The 25229-nt window shown below is 38.8% G+C and overlaps 1 protein-coding gene across 13 annotated transcripts in view; it reads left to right on the top strand.

The window, feature by feature from the left end:
* Window positions 1-25229, top strand: part of VAV3 (vav guanine nucleotide exchange factor 3) — a 450959-nt gene that overhangs the window by 330356 nt on the left and 95374 nt on the right. For all 13 annotated transcript variants that reach the window (XM_060412226.1, XM_042251679.2, XM_042251676.2 and 10 more), the window contains one exon: window positions 9247-9383. In XM_060412226.1, coding sequence (XP_060268209.1) covers window positions 9247-9383 — 137 coding nt within the window. The remainder of the gene's footprint in view (window positions 1-9246; window positions 9384-25229) is intronic.

Genomic DNA, 25229 nt, shown 5'->3' with positions numbered 1-25229 from the left:
CGTAACTAATTATTCAAACTCTTGCAAATCAATTAAAATGCATACTGGGAAAGTATTAATTTAAGGGAAATCTGGCATAAAAGTTTTTGTACAATGAATATATGTGTCTGGATGCAATTTGTATTCTTCACACATTGAGAATTTACAACGTGCTTTGCATCTAAGGGAACAAGAGGGACACAGAAGACACTTTTTTTTTTAAAAGCATACATGTTTTGTCCTCAAGTAAATTATAAGATTAATCTGAGCCTGGGGCAGTTTGTAACCTCAACTCCATTGATAAACTGCAAGTGCAAGTCACTCAGTCGTGTCTGTTCTTTGTGACCCCCTGGACTATACAGTCCATGGAATTCTCCAGGCCAGAATACTGGAGTGGGTAGTCTTTCCCTTCTCCAGGGGATCTTCTGACCCAGGGATTGAACCCAGGTCTCCCGCATTGCAGGTGGCTTCTTTACCAGCTGAGTCACAAGGGAAGCCCAAGAATACTGGAGTGGGTAGCCTAACCCTTCTCCAGCAGATCATCCCAAACCAGGAATCAAACCGGGGTCTCCTGCAGTGCACGTGATTCTTTACCAACTGAGCTATCCAAGCTGAGACCAGCACAAAACAACACACCAAACCCCACTGGGAGCTCTCAGTCTTTCCTTACTTGACGAGAGCTCCTCTCCTCTTTTTCTGCTCTTCAGGATAACACTTTATACCCAGCAGGGATTCGGATGATCCCCAAATACTGCAAATACCTATCAGTTGGTATCAGGATACCTATTCTCTCACTCCATCAGTTCAGTTGCTCAGTTGTGAAGGACTCCTGGCGACCCCATGGACTATAGCACGCAGGCCTCCCTGTCCATCACCAACTCCCAGAACTTGTTCAAACACATGTGCATCAAGTCAATGATGCCATCCAACCATCTCATCCTCTCTCGTGCCCTTCTCTTCCTGCCTCCAGTCTTTCCTAGCATCAGGATCTTTTCTAGCGAGTCAGTTCTTCTTATCAGATTGCCAAAGTATTGGAGCTTCAGCATCAGCCCTTCCAATAAGTATTCAGGACTGATTTCCTTTAGGATTGACTGGTTTGATCTCCTTGCAGTCCAAGGGACTCAAGAGTCTTCTCCAGCACCAGTTGAAAAGCATCAGTTCTTCAGCACTCAGCTTTCTTTATGGTTCAACCCTCACAACCATACATGACTACTGGAAAAACTATAGCTTTAACTATATGGACCTTTGTTGGCAAAGGAATGTCTCTGCTTTTTAATATGCTGTCTAGGTTGGTCATAACTTTTCTTCCAAGGAGTAAGCGTCTTTTAATTTCATGGCTGCAGTCACCATCTGCAGTGATTTTGGAGCCCAAGAAAATCAAGTCTGTCACTGTTTCCATTGTTTCTGCATCTCTTTGCCATGAAGTAATGGGACCGGATACTATAATCTTAATTTTTTGAATGTTCAGTTTTAAGCCAACGTTTTCACTCTCCTCTTGCACTTTCATCAAGAGGCTCTTTAGTTCTTCACTTTCTGCCATAAGGGTGGTGTCATCTGCATATCTGAGGTGATTGATATTTCTTCCGGCAATCTTGATTTCAGCTTGTGCTTCTTCCAGCCCAGAATTTCACATGATATATTCTGCATATAAGTTAAATAAGCAGGGTGAAAATAATACCGACTTGACATACTCCTTTCCCAATTTTGAACCAGTACATTGTTCCATGTCTGGGTCTAACCATTGCTTCTTGATCTGCATACAGGTTTCTCAGGAGGCAAGTAAGGTGGTCTGCTATTCTCACCTCTTGAAGAGTTTTCCACAGTGTGTTGTGATCCATACAGTCAAAGGCTTTAGCATAGTCAAGGAGGCAAAAGTAGATGTTTTTATAGAATTCTCTTGCTTTTTCCATGATCCAGCGGATGTTAGGAATTTGATCTCTGGTTCCTCTCCCTTTTCTAAATCCAGTTTGAAATCTGGAAGTTCTCGGTTCACATACTGTTGAAGCGTAGCTTGGAGAATTTAGGGCATTAATTTGCTAGTGTATGAGATGAGTGCAATTGTGCAGTAGTTTGAGCATTTTGGGGCATTGCTTTTCTTTGGTATTGGAATGAAAACGTACCTTTTCCAGTCCTGTGGCCACTGCTGAGTTTTCCAAATTTTCTGACATACATAGCAGGCTCAGCACTTTCACAGCATCATCTTTTAAGATTTGAAATAGCTCCACTGGAATTCCATCACCTCCACTAGCTTTGTTCATACTGATACTTCCTAAGGCCCACTTGACTTTGCATTCCAGGATGTCTGGCTCTAGGTGAGTGATCACACCATCATGATTATCTGGGTCATGAAGACTTTTTTTGTACAGTTCTTCTGTGTATTCTTGCCACTCTTCTTAATATCTTCTGCTTCTGTTAAGTCCATACTGTTTCTGTCCTTTATTGTGCCCGTCTTTGCATGAAACATTCCCTTGGTATCTCTAATTTTCTTGAAGAGAAATTTCCTCTATTTCTTTGCATTGATCACTGAGCAAGGCTTTCTTATCTCTCCTTGCTATTCTTTTGGAACTCTGCATTCAGATGGATCTATCTTTCCTTTTCTCCTTTGCCTTTTACGTCTCTTCTCTTCTCAGCTATTTATAAGGCCTCCTCAAACAACCATTTTGCCTTTTTGCATTTCTTCTTCTTAGGGATAGTTTTGATCATTGCCTCCTACACAATGTCATGAACCTCTGTCCATAGTTCTTCAGACACTCTATCAGATCTAATCCCTGAATCTGTTTGTCACTTTCACTGTATAATCATAAGGTATTTGATTTAGGTCATACCTGAATGGTCTTGTTCCCTGTAGGTTGCAGAGAATGACTAGCTACAGCCTAGAGGACTGAACTAGGAGGCCAGTCTAAGAGTTTTATAAGGTAGAAACTGAGGTGGTTGGTCTAGGCGACAGAGCTCTTAGCTTGAAGTTGTGTAACTGTGTTCTTTTTCTGTTTTTAAAGAGGATCCTGACCTGGCTGAGACTGTGTTCCTCAAATGAGTCTCCTCCTACCCCTACTAGTGATTGTTTTCTAGGGGTCTAACAAATAGCATGTGCTTTTAGAGCTTAGATGTTATTTAATGATTTTGGGGAAACCTAATTTTGGGGGCCACTAAAACATACTGATTCAATAGAACAGAGTGTTAAATTTGCATGGATTTTAAAATAACACACGAAATTTGACAGTTCTGTTATAATTGGTAGTCTTTAAAATCTTTTTAATAAATGGAAGAGGTTTCCAAAAGACATTATTATATCTTTCACCCTTCATTTACTAATACACCAATAGATAGTGCCAAGGAGTGACTAGTCAGTGTTTATAAAGTTGGAAGAAAGGTTCCCTGTTGGATGCTTGCTTTTATACGAGCAGTGACAGTGCTGTTTCCTTCATTTGACTCATCATTGTTTACAAAAGTAAAGCAGGATTCTCTGAGTGAAAATTTTCTAAATCATTGACGGGCTGTGTTCCCTCTGTGAACAATTAGTTCTTTAGACCAGTTTCCTTCCCCCCCCCCCCCCCCCCCCCCAACCAAATCATCTACTTCTGTTGTAACAGATGGTTTCCATGATAAGGCTCCTTTTGTTCCTCCGTAAAGAGCAGTAAATGAATGAAAGTCATTGCTTCACTGGGAAGAGCCCTGGAAGAGGTGATGGGCAGGGGAAGTCCAGCATCCCAGTCTGCCTCACTTGCCAGAAGCTCAGTTGACTCAACCTGATCATCAGACCTGCTGGTAGAGTGTAAACTTGTGTCAGTAAGAGCCTAGATGGCAAAGAGGATTTAATTGGCAAGATACCAGACAGTGCAGATGTTAGTCATGGTGCTTGTGCCTGTCCCCAGCGGAATGTGATTCTCTCACCTGCCTAGGATTTGGAAACTGCACTTAGGACACTTACAGCAAAGATAAAATACTTATTTCAGGGTCCTACGGCTCAGTGGGAAAGAATCTGCCTGCCAATGTAGGAGCTATGGGTTCAATCCCTGGGTTGGGAAAATCCCCTGGAGGAGCAAATGGCAACCCACTCCAGTATTCTTGCCTGGGAAATCCCATGGGCAGAGGAACATGGCAGGCTACAGTCCATGGGGTCACAAAGAGTTGGACATAACTTAGTGACTAAACAATGAAAAGAACAACTGAAGACTTACCAAAACAATTCCCTCAAATTTTGATTAATAGGCATATTTGGAAAAAGTTCCCCTTGACCAAGAGCCTGTGCCTGATTGTATTGTTGTGTTAGTTTACCTGTATATTCAGTGCACTATAGGCTTTTTGTGGGTGGGAAGCTTGGCCTTCCTCCCTTCTCAGGCCACCATGCCCAGCACTTAGGAGTGCTTGAGACATTAAGGAATGGATGAATATTTTATGCTTGTGATCAGTTTGCCAGAATAAACCAACCATATCCTCTGACATCTTGCAAAACTAGTTATTTTTTTAATGTGCCAGTGTTTCGATTTTAAATTAGACCTCAGAGGTGAAAGGCCAGCACATTATGGACAGCTCATTTATCTAGTACACAACTCTCAGCTCTTAAGTTACTGCCCTGGGGAAGCCCACTGCATTAGGGCAGTGATATCAGCCTCCTGAATAGATACTGATCTCGGCTGTGGCAGTCATTCTTCTCAGAAGCCACAGTGGCTGATAAAGGTACAGTAGGCTAAGTTCATTGAGGCTTTATTTGAAAATTGTCAGTGAAATGGTTTATATCTAGCAACTTTCCAACAGAACTCTACCTAGAACTAACTCCTTTTTAAAAAGTACACTTGAAATCCTTTCTTGCCATACGTCACACTTACTGGTATCGAATTCAGATTTGAAAGGAAATCTTGCTTCAGATCCCCTTTTTAAAAATACTTCTGTGCTGTTTTAGAAAACTCTAGTGTTCCACATAATTACACTGGCTTCAGTTTCATTTAACGAGAACCCCATGACAATACTGGAGTAAAACCATCATTTTAGTATTTCTGATTCTTCTCTTTGCTAATTCTTCCTGCATAAAGATGATGTGGGGTCCTTGTCTGATTTTAGACTAAGCATAATTGCCAATATGAACAAAAGTTAAAGGGCACAATTGTCTACAAGTTACGTATTATATTAAGGACACAGTTAGCCATATAGCATATGTTGAAGGGAATAAAACAAGCTGAAATAACTAAACATTTGGAAGGAGATCTATTTTGTCTCAGCCATTTTAGTGATATGCCCTTAGATAAAGATTATTGATTACATAAAGTTTTGGGAAACCCCACGATTGCTCACCTGTGTATGTTGGCATTACATATGATTATTTTGCATTTAATATCTGAATGTAGTTTCAATATAAATAACTTTTCAGATTTTGATGAGCAGCCTTGTAATTATACCAACATATCCATTAGAAATTCAGTTCTAGAAAAGAAAGTAAACAACTATTACATCCATGTTTACCTGAGAAGAATAAAGCAGCTTTCTGCAGTGAGTTATAATAATGGGATTTATATGTTTTAATCAGTTTTTTAAATAACATTTAGCTACTTATTTCTGATGGGTCCATATCAGTGAGGGAAATTACAGTTCTGCTTTTGTAGTTTTATTTTGCATCTCAGAATCCCTTGAAGTGTGGATAACCAAAGGAAAATAAGAATTTCTTTTTTTTTTTAATAAGAAACTAGGGATTTTAAGCCTGAACAAAATTTTGAAAGTCTAGTCTATAAAAAGGAGATTTGCCTTCTTCAGCATAATTCCAGATGGAAAGAGTCAGGTCAATGGAGAGAAGTTAGAGAAAGTTCTGAGTAAGTTTCAGATAGAGCTTGTTAATAAACTATATCCAACAATGACTGAGTTGTCACGGGGATGTGTGTAGTGAATGTTCTGTTCTGGACATTTTTAAACAGAGGTTAAAACCTGTCAGGAATATTTTGTAAGGGGAGAAGAAAACCTATACTAAATTAACACTAAATGACTATTCTGAATAGGAACATCTGTAAATCTAATTTCTCCTCCACTCTTGGTCTCATTTACGAGGTGTGAATGCCTGCTGTGGCAGTAGATTGTGTCAACAATTACATTGATGGCTGAGTGCTAACATGAAGTCTACCCACTCCCTCTCTTATTTTAATTGCATTTTTATCTATCAGTTAATGTGATTATTTTCACCTTATTAGCAGTGTCACTGTCTTGTTTTTTAATAAAAGAAAGGAATGCAAAAGGGCCTTTTGGAAAGCAACCATTCACCCCACTAGTACTGCAGAAGCCCTCCTCGCGCAGGCATCAGAGGCAAGGGGCAGACTGTCAGAATTCATTGTGTCACTGTGCCCTGGCTTCACTCCTTTTATCTTTTCAATCTCTGTAGCCCTGACAGGTCACCCTGAAACAGGATATGCTGGCCAACGAGGAATAAATAGCCAAAGATGATCCTAACTAGTGACCAAAAAATATAAATCCCATTATACTATACATTTATAACTCATCCCACTGAAAAGCATATGAGTCAAGTAAACATATCTGGCAAATCGGGTATGGCTGAATTCAGGCTAGTAGCGATCTCCTTTGACTATTACCTGGGCTCAACCATATTCTTGGCAAGGGTCACACAATTTTTGTTTAAGGAATGAGATCAGCAACATACCTTGTGCTTGTGTGCTACTCAGTTAACTCAAATGAAGCTCATAACCAAGAAGAAAGTAATAGCAGAAAAAATAGAGTAAATGAAAAAATAAGGAATAAACAAGACTATGAAAACCAAGTCCATCATTCCAAAGACTGCCTAGTCCAAAGTAAATCCTAAGACTAGTACTTAGGTCTCATTATTTGACTGAAGTATATTAATATATGTACTATTTTCAGTTTTAAATATTTTGATTTTACTAGGTCATATGTTGTCAACATTCTAGTCCATTGAAAAGCATAAATAATTCAACATTGCTCCATACCTATTTCACAGCCTTTTTGTATAGCCTGGGCATTCTGGATTTTAATCCATAACCTATATTTGGTTGGTGAAATGTCATCAAACTTAATTTTTCCTGTGACACACAAATTCGTGAAGTGTTCTATATTTTTTTTAAGTCTATGCATTTTCAATCATTTCTTCTTGAGAATGAGTAACTTGGGCACATCGGCAATAAGAGAATTGCTGCTCCCACCATTTCTCACATGGCGCTGCTGCTTTTTGTCCCTGTGGATCTTTCTCTACAGAGACAATTGCAGTGAAGGCCAGGGCCCTTCCTATCATTCAACTGATTCCAGTATTTAAGGCCCACATCAGCTCTTTCAGGTTTAAAAACTCTTCTTTTTTTGTCTTCAGCTTTTATTTAAAAATTGACATAAAAACAAAATTATCAAGGGAGCCTACTGAACAAAATGCCTTTCTTGCCCTAGGAATGCTCAGTAAAACCGAGGCTTACTGCAAACCAAGGCTTACTCTGGCCCCTCAACATGGAATAATGATCATGCAAGCCATGCTGCATTTGAAAAATTCTATTTTAGCATCCTCTTCCATCTATTAAACTTCTAAATCTGTTTTGGTATGCATGGCATGTTTAGGTCTCATTTTATGTTAACCACAGTATCTTAATAAAAAATGTAAAATAAGCTTTCTGTAGTCAATTATGGGTTTCCCTGGTGGCTCAGATGATAAAGAATTTGCGTGCAGTACAGAAAACCTGGGTTTAATCTCTGGGTTGGGAAGATCCCCTGGAGGAGGGAATGGCCATCCTCTCCAGTATTCTTGTCTGGAGAATCCCAGGGACAGAGGAGCCTGGTGGGCTACAGTCCATGTGGTCGCAGAGCTGAACACAGCTGAGTGACTAATACATACACACACACAACTCAGGTATAGTATGTTAAGAGTGAGTCTGATAAACCCTTGACCGAGAAGAGTTCTTTCATTTTGGAAAAGACAATGTCTGCTGTTTGTTTAGGGTGCCACCGCCTTCTACCATCTGGCGGGGAAACTCCATGAGAGATGTGGGATCAAAGTCATCGCTTCGGGGTTCTGTGGCACAAGAACTGAAGCAAAGGGGAGATGTGGCAACTCAAAACACGTCTCGACAGTTACAGCCATTAAATGGGGTGCAGGGTGCATTGCTTTTCAGCCCTTCTGTCTTCTGATCAACTGGGCTGATAAGAAAGGGTTGAATAAAACTTGTCAGTTCTGTTTAGTTTATAGCCACACTTGTTTTCTCCTCACCCTCTGCGGGGTGGTTATTAAGAAATGATTTTGGGGACTTTATTCAACCTTTGCTGGAGCATTTCATATAGACACACAGGTCCTTTTGAGGTAACCTGGACACTTAGAACTGAATGACGGTCATTCATTCTCCTCTATTTAGTGCTACAATTTCAGCCAGTTATAGCATAACTGTGTCTAATCATTAGAATAAAAAGTCTTGAAGTGTAATAAACAATAGCTTAAGTCCTTCAGTGTGCAACAGATACCATGTTTTGCGCAATCAGCCTTGTTGGCAGGAGCAGTTTCACCTCCAGATGAAAAGGTGACTGGGATATGGTGCATTTGGAAGCCGTGTCGGTGCAGTCAGGCCTGGGTGCAATTGAAGCTGCTGTTCACAAAAATGAAATTCCGAACTGAGGCCTTCATTGCCCATTCCAAGAAATACAACAAAAAGGGCTGGATCAGTATTTCAAGTGCTGTTGATACTATTGGCTTAGACACATTCCCTTTATTGGGTCTGTTTTGCAAGCCTAAATTTGAGCCTGAAGAATTTCTCCATATAAATGTCTTAAGTACTGCAGGGGCACATCCATCACCGTTTTTGTTTTGAATTACAAAGATAACCTTAAGATATGAGCCTTATACTGGGCAATGTGATACATACACAGAAAGGGTGAGCTTCCTTGGTGATGAAATCAGCCGATGCCCAAGAGGAAAGTAATAGGCAGAAAGGACAGAGTTGATGAAAAAATTGATTCTTTTCCATTAAACTATACGTGATGTGTTTTTTATGAAGTAGGCATTAGCTGAAAGAAATATTTTTTCAACTAAAAAGAGATTGATGGTGAGGGAGAGGAAAAATGTATAAGGAATCAGGGGATAAATATGTGTCTTATTTTATTACCATCTTAAATAATGAGAAACTTGAAAAGCATTCCATTGTGGTTACCTCGTATGTTTTCTTGGGCTTGGTGCTATTAAAACTCTTTAATGTTCCTAATGGCTTTTTTTTTTTTTCAGAAGCGCATTTGGATTTCACACTTTATTATTTTCATAATCCTAAGAGTTGTGTTGCTTATTTTCAGGTTTACCAAAGATGCAGGCTATTAGGAGCTACAGTGGAACACCACCCCCTGCTCTTCATGAAGGACCCCCATTACACATTCAGGCAGGGGATACAGTTGAACTTCTGAGAGGAGATGCACACAGTCTGTTTTGGCAGGTACTGTTCACATTACAGTGTTTTAGATTTAACAGATGATTTATTACTTCTTGGAAACCAAAGCTCTTGTCTTTAGAACTGATTGCATGCTTTCAGCTTCAGAAATTTTACATGACGTGAAGAAAAATATTTTTTATTAACCACCCTCAAATTTACCAATGCTGAAGTGGCAGTGAGTGGTAGAACACTAAAGAAAATAGTATCTGTGCTCTGAATCAGAATTATCATTTGTATTAAAAATCCATGCATTGACAGCATTTTTTCCAAACCCAGACTTTGGGTATGATCTAATTCACACAGTTCTAACATATTAGCACTTTACTTCAGGGGAACTACCAACTAGCTTTCCAGAGGCCATTGCTGGCCAATTGTATCTACCCACAGTAATACCTAAAATTATCAGAGTGTTTGCTCTGGGTATTATTTACAAAATAAGTAAATTGTGTCAAGTGAGCGAGTATGTTGATGTTTGCTGGTGATGAAATCTCTCTTGTCCATTAGCCTGCTTTGGTTCAAGGGTTTTGTTAAATGAGGTAAATATAGTAGCGTGTAATGATCGAATAGAGTTGGATGGTGGAACATTGCTGTTCATTAAATTATTCTGTATTTTCATGCATATGTTAGAAATACCTCCCAACAAACGTAAGGAGTGTCAAAAGTCTATTGTGAATTGAAGGAGAAAAAAGTGGGATCAACAGAAAGCTTAGCCCATGAGTGAAGTTTTCTAGGGGTAAAGAGAGAGCAGAAAAGGATTGCTGGATAATAATCCATCATGTACATGTGTAAATGGTAGCTACTTTGTTTGCACAAAAGCATCTTATTGTCTGCCATCCTGTTACAGAAGAATGCCCCTAAGTTGAACAGTTAACTCCAACCACATATCAATTTCTAGAGCCAGTGGCTTTTCTAGAGCTCCAGCAACCTTCTTCAGTATCCTACGCTTCTCATACCTAATTCTTCCCAAAAAAGGAAGAGAATGACAGACTCAGACGCTAACTCTTCTATCCACTCCTGCATTTCCCAACCCAACCACAAAACATGCCTGCTTGTGTATGTATAAGATTTGTCTTATCTTATTCTTGGATATTCCATCCTCACATTACATCAGTTGGCTCTTGACCGCTACATTTTCAACTTCATTCTCTCCACTGGCTCCTTTTCTACAGCTTACAAATATGCTCAGGCTCCTCCCAGCTTAAAGCACATGTAACTCCACTTTTTGTCTGGCTATGTCAGTCTTCCACTCCCTCTCATCTTCTCCTTCTCCTGTTCCCAAAGCTGATGAGAACGTAGTCTGCACTCAGTCTCTGCCTCCTTATGGCCTATTTGTAATGCAGTTTCCTGCAGAAACTATTCCTACTTGGATTACTAATGCCATTAAAAAACAACTTTGCGATATATAATTAAATGCACATATTTAACGTGCAGTTGAATTTGATAAGTTTTGTCAAATGTACGTATAAGTGAAAGCATTGTTACAATTGAGATGATAAGATCAGCCCCAGAGTTTTTGTTTGGTGCTTTGTAACCTCTCCCCCATACCCCTAGTCTCCCTTACGCCCTTTGTAACCTACTCCCTCATGCCCTTCCTTAACCCCACCAGGCAACCACAGTTCTGCTTTCAGACTATGAGTTTGCATTTTTCAGAATTTTATATAGGAATAGTATAGTACATATTCTTTTTTGGATGGCTTCTTTCACTTAACATTATTATCGTGAGATTAAACCCTGTTGCTCTGTTTAACAGTTAGTGAAGTGAAAGTGAAAGTTGCTCAGTCATCCGACTCTTTGCGACCCCATAGACTATACAGTCCATGGAATTCTCCAGGCCAGAATACTGGAGTGGGTAGCCTATCCCTTCTCCAGGGGATCTTCCCGACCCAGGAGTCAAACCAGGGTCTCCTGCACTGCAGGCGGATTCTTTACCAACTGAGCTATGAGGGAAGCCACGATAATTCTATCATTTTTTAAAAGCACTTTATTGTCATTTGATTGATATATAAAAAGCTATAAATGTTTAATGCATGCAGCTTGAGTTTGGAGATAAGTATATATTCTTGAAACTACTACCACAATTTATGCCATAAACATATCCATCACTTCTAAAAGTTTTCTCCTATCCTATCTTATTTATTTTGTGGTTAACAACATTAACATTTGGAAGGAATGATGCTAAAGCTGAAGCTCTAGTACTTTGGCCACTCATTGGAAAAGACTCTGATGCTGGGAGGGATCGGGGGCAGGAGGAGAAGGGGACAACCCAGGATGAGATGGCTGGATGGCATCACGGACTCAATGGACCTAAGTCTGAGTGAACTCTGGGAGATGGTGATGGACAGGGAGGCCTGGCGTGCTGCGATTCATGGGGTCGCCAAGAGTCGGACACGACTGAGCGACTGGACTGAACTGAACTGAACTGAACTACCTTCTTAGCAAATATTTAAGTATATAGTACAGTATTACTGACTGTACACTCTGTGTTGTATAGTAGAACTCTAGGACTTATCCATGTTCCATAACTGAAACTTATATCCTTTGATTACTTCTGCATTTCCTCCTTCCCCCAGGCTTTGGCTACCCCTATCCTACTCTCTGCTTCTTTGAATTTGACAATTTTTGATTCCTTATGTAAGTATAGCCAGGACTTGGAAGCAACCTAAATATTCATCAATGGATGACTGAATAAATGAAAATCTGTTATATAACATAGGGCAATCCTATTCAGTCTTTGAAAAGAGGGAAATGCTGCCATATACAAAAACGTGGAAGAACTTGAGTGACATAATGCCAAGTGAAATAAGCTCTTTTTATTGTTGTTGATTGTTCTAGGTATGGGTATAGCACAGTTTATCCATTAGGCTGCTGAGGGGCTTTCAGGTTATTACTATTTGGGGCTGTTACAAACAAGGTGCTGTGAACATTTAAGTATAAGTCTTTGTAGGAACACATACTTTTCATTTTTCTTAGGTAAATACTGAAAGTCAAAGTGTTAGTTGCTCAGTTGTCACCGATTCTTTGCAACCCCATGGATTGTAGCCCACCAGGTCCCTCTGTCCATGGGATTTCTCAGGCAAGAATACTGGAGTGGGTTGCCATTTCTTTCTCCAGGGGATCTTCCTGACCCAGGGATCGAACCCAGTTCTCCTGCACTGCAGGCAGATTCTTTACAGTCTGAGCATGGGGATGCCCTATGATACTGAGTACTGAAAGATCATAATTAGACATATGTTTATTTTTTTAAGAGACTGCCAAACTGTTTTTCTAAGTAACTTTATCCTGTTACAGTTCCACCAGCTGTGTAAGATATTTCTAGGTGCTGCGTAGCCTCACCAGTTTTGCGTATAGTCAGTTTTCCTAGATTTGTTGTAACAGGTGTGAAGTATCTTATTGTGGTTTTGATTTACATTTCCCTGACTACTGATATTAAGCATCTTTTTCTGTGCTTATTTACCATACGTAAAACCTCACTGATGTTCTAATATTTTGTCAAATTTTTTAATGAGCTGTGAGCTTTTAATCATTGAATTTTGAGAGTCTCATAGATTTTGGATACAAATCCTTGATAAATTAGATTCTTTCCATATATTTTGTCCTACCCTGTGGCTTGCCTTTTTACTACCTTAATAATGTTATTCATAGAGCAGAAGTGTTTACTTTTGATGTTACCCAATTTGTTAATTTGTTCCTTTGTGAATCACACTACGAGCATTGTAAATATCTCAAGAAATCCTTGCCTTCCCCAGGGTTACAAAGATGTTTCCCTGTGTTTTCTTCTAGAAGCTTTATAGTTTTAAGTTTTATATTTAGGTTTATGATGTTGAGCTATTTTATATATGGTAATTAAAGAGGTGTTTTTTTTTTTTTCCTGCATATGGATTCAGTGTGTTCCAGCACCATTTGTTTGTTCTTCTAAAATGATTTTATTTATTTATTTGGCTGTGCCGGGACTTCATTGCTTTGCAAAGGCTTTCTCTAGTTTTGGTGAGCAGGGGCTACTCTTTATTGCAGTACACCAGTTTCTCATTGTGGTGTCATCTCTTGTTGCAGAGCACAGACTTCAGTAGCTGCAGCATTCGTGCTCAGTTATGACAGTGTATGGATTCCAGGGCAAGTGGGGTTCAGTAGCTGCAGCACGTGGGCCCTAGAGCAGCAGGCTTCAGTAATTGCAGTCTGTGAGCCCAGAAGCTGTGGTGCACAGCCTTAGTTCCTCTGCACGTAGAATCTTCCTGGACCAGGAATCAAACCCATGTCCCATGCACTGGCAGATGGATTCTTATCCACTATGTGACCAGGGATTCTTGTCACCAGCACCATATGTTGAAAATCATTTCTTCACTGGATTGCCTTGCATTTTGTAGAAAACCATTCGTATCTGTGTAGCTCTGTTTCTGGTATCTTTGTTCTACTGGTCGCTTTCTTCATCTGTATACCATTACAATGATATTTTAATTTTCGCAATTACTAGTAAGTCTTGAAATTAGTGTTAGTCCTTCATGTGTTTTGTTTTGTCCAAAGATGTTGTGGCTATCTTAGGTGCTTCACATTTCATATGAATTTTAGAATGTCTTGAAAATTTCACCAATAAAAGCTTACTTGTATTTTGATTTGGATTGTATTTATAGATCAGTACTGGAGAATTGACATTTTAACAATGTTGAATTTTCTGACTACTGTTCGTAGTATGTCTCTCCGTTTATTTAGGTCTTTAGATTCTCAGCAGTTTTGTCATTGTCAGAGCAGAAGATATGTACCCTCTGTGTCATATTTATCTATGATTATTTCATATGTCATTTTGATGCTATTATAAATGGTAGTTTTAAAATTATAATTTATACTGTTTATTGCTAATACATAGAAATAAATTGATTTTTGCAAATTGATCTTTTATCCTAAAACCTTGTTGAACTCACATTAGTTTTAGTAGATCCCAGCGGATTTTTTAAAAAAGGCAATCAGGTTATAAATGAATAAACAGGTTTTTCTTCCTTTGCCATGTGGCTGCCTTCTATGTCTTCTTCCTGCCATGTGTTGAATCAGTTCAGTTCAGTTCAGTCGCTCAGTCGTGTCTGACTCTGCGACCCCATGAATTGCAGCATACCAGGCCTCCATGTCCATCACCAACTCCCGGAGTCCACCCAAATCCATGTCCATCGAGTCGATGATGCCATCCAACCATCTCATCCTCTGTCGTCCCCTTCTCCTCCTGCCCTCAATCTTCCCCAGCATCAGGGTCTTTTCAAATGAGTCAGCTCTTCGCATCAGGTGGCAAAAGTATTGGAGTTTCAGCTTCGACGTGTGTTGAATGGAGGTAGTTAAAAAAAAAAAAAAAGTGCATTCCTGCTTTATTTCTCTATCTATCTATTTATTTACTGCACTGTGTGGCATGTGGGATCTTACTTTCCTGATAATGGACTGAACCTGTGCCCCCTGCATTGGAAGGCAGAGTCTTAGCCACTGGACCACCAGGGAAATCCCAATCCTTGCTTTATTTTTTATCTTAGGAAGAAAGCATTGAATCCTTTACCATTAGATATTGGGTTATCCGCAGTTTTTGTAGATGCACTTCATCAGGTTGAGGACATTTCCTTCTAGTCCTGGTTTGCTGAGAGTTTTTACCAGTAATGAATGTTTGATGTTGTTTGTTGTTGCAGTTCAGTTACTAAGTCATGTCTGACTCTTTTAGACCCCATGGATTGTAGCCTGCGAGACTCCTCTGTAATCCCCTGGAGTTTCCTCAAATTCCTGTCTGTCAAGTCAGTGATGCAATCCAACCATCTCATCCTCTGCCACTTCCTTCTCCTTTGCCTTCAATCTTTCTCAGCACCAGGATCTTTTCCAGTGAGTTGACTTTCTGCATCATGGCCAAAGTATTAGAGCTTCAGCATCAGTCCTTCCAGTGAATATTAAGAGTTGATTTCCTTTAGGATTGACTGGTTTGATCTCCTATCCACAGGACCCTGGAGAGTTTTCTCCAACACCACAATTCAATTCAAAAACACCAATTCTTCAGCCCTCAGCGTTCTTCATGGTCCAACTCTCACATCCATACATGGCTACTGGAAAAATCATAGCTTTGACTATATGGACCTTGTTGGCAAAGTAATATCTCTGCTTTTTAATATATTATGTCAGAGCTTTTCTTCCAAGGAGCAGTTGTCATTTAATTTCATGGCTGCAGACCGTCTGCAGTGATTTTGGAGCTCAAGAAAATAAAATCTGTCACTGCTTCCACTTATTCCTCTTCTATTTGCCATGAACTGCTGGAGCTAGATGCTATGATCTTCATTTTTTGAATGTTGAATTTTAAGCCAGCTTTTTCACTTTTCTCTCCTCTTTCACCCTCATCAAGGGGCTTTTTAGTTCCTCTTCCCTTTCTGCCTTTAGACTGATGTCATCTGCATATTTGAAACTGATGGCATTTCTCCTGGCAATCTTAATTCCAGCTTGTGATTCAACCAGGTGGCATTTCACATGATGTAGTCTGCATATAAGTTAAATAAGTAGGGGGATAATATATAGCCTTGACATACTCCTTTCCCAATTTTGAACCAGTCTGTTGTTCCATGTCTGGTTCTAACTATTGTCTCTTCATCCACATACAGGTTTCTCAGGAGACAGGTAACGTGGTCTGGTATTCCAGTCTCTCTAAGAATTTTGCACAGTTTGTAGTGGTCCACACAGTCAAAGGCTTTGCATAGTCAATGGAAGAAAAATAGATGTTTTCCTGGAATTCCTTTGCTTTCTCCATGATCCAATGAATGTTGGCAATTTGTTCTCTGGTTTGTCTGCCTCTTCAAAATCCAGCTTGTACATCTGGAAGTTCATGGTTCATGTACTGCTGAATCCTAGTTTGAAAGATTTTGAGCATAACCTTGCTAGCATGTGAAATTGTACGGTAATTTGAACATTGTTAGGCATTGCCCTTCTTTGAGATTGGGATGAAACTGACCTTTTCCAGTCCTATGGCCACTGCTGAGTTTTCCAAATTTGCTGACATATGTAGTGGAACACTTTAACAGCATCATCTTTTAGCGTTTTAAATTTTAATAGTTCAGTTGGAATTCTGTCACCTCCACTAGCTTTGTTTGTAGTAATGCTTCCTAAGGCCCAGATGTCTTCACATTCCAGGATGTCTGGCTCTAGGTGAGTGAGCATACCATCAGGGTTATTCGAGTCATTAAGACCTTTTTTGTATAGTTCTTCTGCATAAATTGGATGTTAGATTTTGTTAAATGCCCTTCCTGCATCAACTGAAATGATTTTATACTTCTTCTTTTTTGTTAATATGGTGAATTACATTGGTTTTCAGATGTTAATCTTGCTTTCCTGAGATAAACCCCAGTTAGTAATGATATATTGTCCTTTTTATTGTTATGTTTTTTGGTAATGTCTTTGTCTGGGTTTGGTAATAGTTTAATACTCAAAGAATGAATTGAGAACTATTGTCTTAAATTTTCTGAAAGAATCATTACTGTTATTTCCTCATGAAGTGTTTTGTAGAATTTACCAGGAAAACTATCTAGGCCTGGAGTTTGCTTTGTAGGAAGATTTTTTTTTTTTAATTACAAATTCAACTCCAGGATTTTTAAAAAATTACAAATTCAACTTCTTTAGTAAATACATGTCTTTTAGGTTATACATTTCATTCTGAGGGAGCTTTGCTATTTTGTGTGTAGAATATGCAGTGTCATCTCTCTCATTTCTGCAGTTGATAATTTGTGACTTCTTTATTTCTGGTCAGTCTAACTACAGGCATTCCTTGGAGATACTGCAGGTTTGGTTCCAGACCACTGTGATAAAGCAAGTCACACAAAGTTTTTAGTTTCCCAGTGTATATAAAAGTTATGTTTACATAATACTGTAGTCTGCTAAGTGTGCATCAGCATGTTTAAAGAAGTGTTCATATCTTAGTCAAACCTTAATTATTTTACTGCTAAAAAGTGGTATCATCTGAGCCTTCAGTAAGTCACAGTAGTAACATCAAAGGTCACTGATTACAGATCACCAGACAAATCTAATAATAATGGGAAAATTGGAAATATTGAGAGAATTATCAAAAGGTGACACAGATGCATGAAATGAGCAAATGCTGTTGGAAAAATGGCACCGACTGAACTGTTTGACATAGGGTGGCCATAAACCTTCTATTTGTTAAAAAAACACAGTTATCTGCAAAGCACAATAGAGTGAAGTACAATAATAAGGTATGCCTGTAACTAATATGAATTTTGTTGATCTTTTTGTAGAACCAGCAATTGGCTTCACTGGTTCTCTCTGTTATTTTTCTGTTTCCCATTTCATTGATTTCTGCTCTGGTCTGGTTTGTGTCTAGTATTTTTGCCTTAAGCATCTTTGCCACAATCATTTTTGCCTCATAACTAATTGGCCACAAGGCACTCTTGCCATAAAACATGAAATAATGAAAAATCAAATGTGTGTAGTAGACTCATGACCAGACAATGCAAATAACTGATTTTATGTTGTGAGCTGTCCCTAAGCACTTGCTTGCATTCTTTTGTTCATTATATTCGTGTGTGTGTGTGTGTGTGTGTGTGTACACATATATATACATTTGTTGATTTGTCCCCTTGTTTGGCATCACACTTTTTCTTTTTTCACTAAAATTTCTTCCTTCATTAGGAGAGATATCAGTTTCCAAACAATAGGATGCATGTTTTTTTGTACCTGAGGTTTATATCGTGAAAGCCTCTGAACTGTTCCTTGTTCTTGGTATATTGTCACATGTCTGTTGGCAGCCATTCCAAATTTCTAGGGGAAATGTGATTTCAACTCTTTGTCTTTGAGATCCTCAGCCTCTTTCTCCTCCAATGTAGTGTGTTTCAAAATAGGAAACAACTCTTGGGGCAAATCAGCATCATCTGCCAGCTGGATAGGGTCATCATTAACAGTTGCTGATGTGTTAGAAAAGCTTAACACATCTCAACCAGTTGAAACGCAACAGCCAAACCAAAAACTGTCAACCAATTATATTATCTTTGTCACAGAGTTGCCTTATGACCAGTTAGTTATGTGGCAAAAATGTTTACAACAAAAACGCTTACAGCAAACATACCTGGAACTAGTCTATTACATCCTTTCTTATGAGTTTGAATTTAATTTGTTCTTAATTTTCTAGTTTCCTAAGATAGAATATTTGCTCCTTGACTGGATAACTTTTCCTAATATAGACATTTAGCACTTTAATTTTCTAAGTACTACTTTTGCTGCCTGCCTACAAATTTTGGTATGTTTATTTTAAATTAGTTCAGAATATTTTCTGATTTGACTTTCACTTTTCATGGGTTATTTGAGGTGCATTATTTAGTTTCCAGGTATTTGGGATTTCCCAGATACATTTGTTCTTAATTTCTAATTTAATTCTATATCATAAGAGAAAATGGGGCCTCCCTGGTGGCTCAGTAGTAAAGAATCTGCCTGCCAATGCAGGAGACATGGGTTCAATTCCTGGGTCAGGAGGATCCCCTGGAGAAGAAAATGGCAACCCACTCTAGTATTCTTGCCTGGAGAAGCCCATGGACAGAGGATCCTGATGGACTATAACCATGGAATCACAAAAGAGTCAGACACAACTTAGCCACTAAACAGCAAGAGGAAATAGTTTGTATGACTTAAATCATTTTTAATTTATTAAGAATTATTTTATGGCCCAGAAAGTGGTCTATCTTGAGAGATGTTCTGTGTAAAACTGAAAAGAAAGTGTATTCTACTTTTTGGAGTGAGATGTTCTACAAATACTAATTAAGTCCAAGTCATTGGTAGTGTTGTTCAAGTGTTCTATATCCTTATTGACTGATGACAAAACCATCCAGTCCATCTACCACCCTATACTCAAGTCTGGCATCTTGGTATACTCTCTGTGCCTTCCTTTCTCTTGCCCTGCTCCATACCTCTTTCATCATCAGATACTCTTCATTTTATCCTCTGATAGCTCTCAGTGCATTTCTTCCTCTCGCCATCTCTGTCACTCTCTCCTCTCCAATCAGCTGTCGCCTGACATCTGAGATCACCTTCTAACCAGTCTTGTCACCTCCAGAATTTGTCTTCCTGTTCCCTTCCCACCACAGCAAAGTTCAAATGCAGTTAATTACATAATCCCTTGCTAAAGTCTTCCTGTGTCTTCCTTTGACCATACTGACCGACGTTTCTTAGCTGGAATGGAAGTGTTTGTGAACCTGAGGATCCATGATCAGTACCGGCCTGCTTCTCTGATCTCATCTTTCATGGTGGCCCACGTGTCGTGTGCCCTCTGTCCCTACAGGGCACCCCTTCCTGCCACTGCTTCAGCTCACTAGGAGCCTTCTTTGTGAAGGCTTTCAGGTCCCATCTACCTTTGTTCTCCTAGTTCTATTTCCAGCTGATTTGGACAGAATTCCCTCTTGTTGCAATAATAATGACAACAATAGCACTAATGAGTAATGGTCATTAACCCTTTTTTTAATGTAAAGGTTAGAGTTCTAAGCATACTTTATGTATATTAACACATACAGTGTGGACAAAAATTCTATAAAATTAATACTATTATTTTCCCCATTTTATAAATGAGTGAACGAAGACACTGTGAGGTTCAATAGCCTGTGGTAGGTCTTGCAGTTTTTTTCTTGGGTAGCCAAGTGTAATGCACTGGGTGAAGGGAACTGCTGTAAATAGGCCTTCAGTGCAGTTGTGAGGTGAGGAGGGAGGGGAAATATTCTATTGTCCTATGATTAGATCTCATTTTTTAGTGAGCTTTTGCTCTGGATGATAAACTTCACAAATGTGTGTGTGTGTATGTACACACATACACATTCATAAGGTTTCTTTATCCCTGCTAAGGTGGAACAGAATGGCTATAGAGGACTGGAGTTGAGTATTTTCCTTCCCCAGGTCAGCTAGGCTCTGATAATACCCTAGCAGGTTGTATGCTGGTTGACTAGTTTCCTCTGAGGGCAGGCATTGTTAAGAGGGGAATGCCTCTTGCCCTCCCTCTTCATGAAGCCAAGAGGAATTTTTCTCCCATAATTCTGTGGGAATCTGGTTGAGCTTCCTAAAGCAAGTTTTAAAATATGATGGGGTTACCCCAGTGACTGGGCTCGAGTTTTTTTTTTAACCCTTAGGGTTGTCAACAGTGAGAACCAGCAATTTGTTAAATGTGCTCAGTCACTCAGTTGTGTCCAGCTCTTGTGTCTCCATGAACTGCAGCCCAGCAGGCTTCTCTGTCAGTGGAATTTCCCAGGTAAGAATATTGGAGTGGGTTGCCATTGCCTACTTCAGGTTATCTTTCCGACCCAGGGATCAAGCCTGCGTCTCTTGTGTAGGGGAGTGGGTTCTCTACCACTGAGCCACCTGCGAAGCCCGAATTTGTCATCTACAGTGCGGGTTTTTCTGCCCTGGCACTGGGTCTTGCAGTAGTTTCTGCTGGTGAGTCTCTCCTCTAAGTGGTGACTTCTTGCATTTGCTTGTTCGTCGTTCTAGTGTTGGGGACCAAGGCTTGTCCTTTGCCCTCCCCTCTCTTAAGGATTCAAGAAGAGTTGTTAATTTTTCAGCCCATTCAGCTTCTTTAGTGTTACGATGGAGGGACAAACTGGAAGGCCCAGAGTTCTCTTACTAAATTGTATTACCTTCTGTTGTTCTCTGTAGATGATAAGAAAGGCATTATTGTCATTTCCTTTCAGCAGCCTGGAAACATTAAGTGCTTCTAATATGATGGGATAATGGCTTTGGAAACTCTCAGGAGAAATGAGAACCACTGGATGACAAAATGTGTGTGTATATCTGTTGAGGGGAGGACATATGATAGTAGTGAGAAAGGCTAATGTCTGGAACAGAAGAAAACAATTACCCCAATTAGTTCAGTTGAGCAGGTGTGTATTGAGCTAATACACAATAGTCAATAATAGTCTGGGTTGAGCCCAGGCATGAAGACATTGTATGGAATCCCAGATAAATTTAATATGAACCACTGACCAGATGATCTAATTTGTAAGATTCTATGGTAGTTAGGGTATTATCCCCAGTGAACTATTGGGTCATTTATAGTAAGCTAACTTACATTTGGTGTTAAAATGAACTCAAGTGTTTTGACTCTGACAGTTACCAAATGAAGGGTGGAGTTTCAAAGAGTTTGTGTACTATGAAAATATGCTTGCCACAACCTTCATACTAACTTTACATATTTTTTTCTGATTCAGAAGGCACTTCAGATCTTGCAATGCCTTAAGACTTTCATGATACAATCAGCTTTTGTTTTATAGGCTATACATATGAGAGGTACTATAGGACACTGGCCTGAATTGTATACTTACTTGGTGGCATGAATCTAGAGTAACATATTTTTTAAATTTCTGAAAACAACTCTTTCCTCCTGTTGGGTCTAATAGATGACTGGTTTCTAACCCTGTGTCCTTAGTGATCTGTATAATGGTCAAAACTCAGGATAAGGTAAGGTAGCTGGTTTCCATTTTTAAGTTTTTGTGAATTAAATCATTTTGTTATAAATATGTCTAGAGTTAAATGTTGAAGATATTAATCTATAATCTCTATTGGGATGTTACATTGACTTTGCATTTGAGTTCCTAAAATGTCTTTTTTTTTTTTTTTTTTTTTACTAAGTGCTTTGGCTTATTTGGAAATCTTCAAGAAATTATGCTTTCTAAACTGTCTTTCCATCTTTTTTTTTTTTTTCAAGTGAGTTACTTCACTCATTAGTGTAGAAAGTTGGATTTTATTGTAGACTGTCATGTTTTCTACATACTCTATGTCCAAAGAATACAAATTATCCTCCACTATCTATCTGGAACTTTTTGTTTGAATAGCTATTAGTCTAGTCTGTATTATTATTATAACAACAGTAATTTCTAGTGCTATTGAAGTGAGTGGGCTGTTGGCATTTTCATTATAACTTCTTTCAAACAATGAGTTGCCATTGAGCTATAAAAATGTTCTCTGTTCAGTCTTTGCATTGAAGGGATTCATTTTCACAGCCTTTTCTTTGTTGTTGTTTTTTTTCTCTTTTTCTTTCCTTGAAAGTTCTATAAAATTATCTTCAAGTGAAATGAATATAAAATAGGAAGTTGGTCATTTAGGGTATGTTCTCTGGTGCAGGTGTAAGGCACAGTTTTTACTGAGTGTAACATATGGAACAATCCTGATCGTGGCGTTGGGCTGGCGATAAACTTGTTGCAGTATGTGATAATAAAGGCTTAATAACTGAGCACATCCTTCAGGTTGAAAGAGATTTTTCATATTGGGAACTTTATTTTCCCAGAAAAGATACAAATTGTACTTATCAGAGAGGGCAAGAGTGAGAAATAGGCGAATAAAAGTCCTGCCATGCCATCTATGGTATCCATTACAATACAGTGCTTTTTATGTGTTTTCTTCTTAGGATTCTCATTGTCTTAAGCTTTAGTCTGTGTCCTATATCATGGGGTTTTATTTGCTTCATTGTCATTTATGAATACCCAAGTGTTCCACAGGGAGAATTTTGTAAGCTAATTGGAACCAAAAGGCAATTATAAGCAGTAGAACTGTAATCAGTGTGCCGAAAATATATATTTTTATCCACAATAAAAGTTAAATAACCTAGAAAATAGTTGTGATACTTCACACTTACAAATCTTGCATCTACATGATCTTTATTCTAAGGAGTGAAAATGTTTTTACACGCATTCTGATTAATTCACAGAAATCTGCATAAAGAAGGTAAGTTTTAACTGTGGTTTTTAAAGGGCCAAATTCATTATCCATTTACCGGATGGCATTTGCAGAATTAAAATTAGACTCTCTTCCAGACTTCTGGTCTGCTACTTCAGTTCTATATGTTAGACCATCCTTTGTTTTAGGAGAGTCCCTTGTAATTTTTAACACCTTTAAGGAAAACACATTTTTTAAAGGCAGTTTAGTTCTGTTTTGGTAGAACAAGCAGGAAACAAAACATTGCTCTATGTAGTTTCTGCTTTTTAAGTTGTTTTAGCTCTTTGCCTCAAAGGAAAGAATAAAAAGTCAGAAAATAAGTTGAGCTTCGGGAAATTCTCAAGAGGAGTGAAGCATTTCTACTCAGTCTAGACTGGAGGCAAGGAGCCTAGAGTGGGACTGACTATGGGCCACAGGTGTTAAATGCCCCTTACCCCTCTCTGAGCCCTGAAGACAGGGTGGCAGTGACTGCAGCACCTTGACCCTGGTCTTAGCTCACCTTGACCCTGGTCATAGTTTACCTTGTCAAGAAATTTTGCTTCCCACATGGCTGCTATATTTAGTGTTCAAACATACAACAATCCAGGCGATATTTTCTCACAAGTTCATTTTTCTCTTGTTCTAACCTGAAAAATAAAAAAAAAGGAGGATTCAGTTGAAGGGATCTTGTTCATAGAAGACATCCTTTCTCCAACCTTTGGTCATATTTTACCTTCTGCCTGAAATTTCCTTTTTACCCCCATTCTCTTAGATAATATTTCATTACCATCGGTACTCAATTTGGTGGGTCACCTTCTCTGAACCAAAAGGGCTTCTTCTATTTTGTAACTCATCATACTGTATCCTAGTGGTTTACTTATCCTTTTCCCTGCCCAGATAGATCTCTCCCAGAAAGATAAGAACCATGGTTTTCATATTCTCATCTCTAGTGCTTCCAATAAAAGAGGTATTCAGTCCATGGGTTTAGAATGAAACTGCTTAGAGCTCTTATTTCCACAGTGCATATGTTATTAACTTAAATTACACTTTATACTGTTATTTGAAAAATATTCATCTTTTCAGATTTAAATTTATCTTTGTTCTCCCAGAATAGTCATAAAACTATTTAACCTTGTATCCTCAAATTTTTTACTTAAATAATGGGAATGTTAATACTTTAAGTGACTTATAAGGGTATTGCTACTGTAAAAATCACAGGGACTTAAAAGAAAATTGAAAAGGAGAAAAAGTATATTTCTGTATAATTGTTAGTGATTCTGAAAGATATGCTTCATTTTTCAGAAATGAAAAAATGCTTATCAGTTTGGTTTTGAAAAAATTTTTTAAATTTCATCTTCCCCATATTTAATATGAAGAGTCCTCCGAATACACACAGGTTCATAGAAGACCACTCTGCTGTCCCAGTTTTGATACCCAATTCTTGAAATTCTTTTATATTAAATGTTTAACTTCATAATGAGACAAAAGCACAAATGATAAATTCTGCAGGAGATAGCTAATATAAACAGGATAAAATGATGAGCGCTTTCTTCACAGCAGGTTTGGACCAGGAAGGCCTTAGATACATCAAGGAGAGTGAGAAGAAAACAGACTTTGCCTAGGGAATGGTGTGCTTACCTGTGGGAACTGTTGACCTTTTGTTCATTTTGTTTTTTTGTAAATTAATTTATTTTAATTGGAGGCTAATTACTTTACAATATTGTAGTGGTTTTTGCCATACATTCACGTGAATCACCCATAGGTCCCCCATCCTGAACCCTCCTCCCACCACACCCCTCCATCCCATCCTTCAGGGTCATCCCAGTGCACCAGCTCTATCTCATGCATCGGACCTGGACTGGCAATAGGTTTCACATATGGTACTACACATGTTTCAGTGCTATTCTCTCAGATCATCCCATCCTCGCCCTCTCCCACAGAGTCCAACAGTCTGTTCTTTACATCTGTGTCTCTTTTGCTATCTCATGTATAGGGTCATCGTCACCATCTTTCTAAATTCCATATACATGCATTAGTATACTGTATTGGTGTTTTTCTTTCTGACTTACTTTGCTCTGTATTAGGGCTTCCCTGGTGGTTCACAGGGTAAAGCGTCTGCCTCCAATGTGGGAGACCCGGGTTCGATCCCTGGGTCGGGAAGATCCCCTGGAGAAG

This window comes from Ovis aries, chromosome 1 (genome assembly GCF_016772045.2).
Source record: "Ovis aries strain OAR_USU_Benz2616 breed Rambouillet chromosome 1, ARS-UI_Ramb_v3.0, whole genome shotgun sequence".
In the NCBI taxonomy this organism is placed as follows: domain Eukaryota; kingdom Metazoa; phylum Chordata; class Mammalia; order Artiodactyla; family Bovidae; genus Ovis; species Ovis aries.
This window is presented reverse-complemented; position numbering and strand designations above follow the sequence as displayed.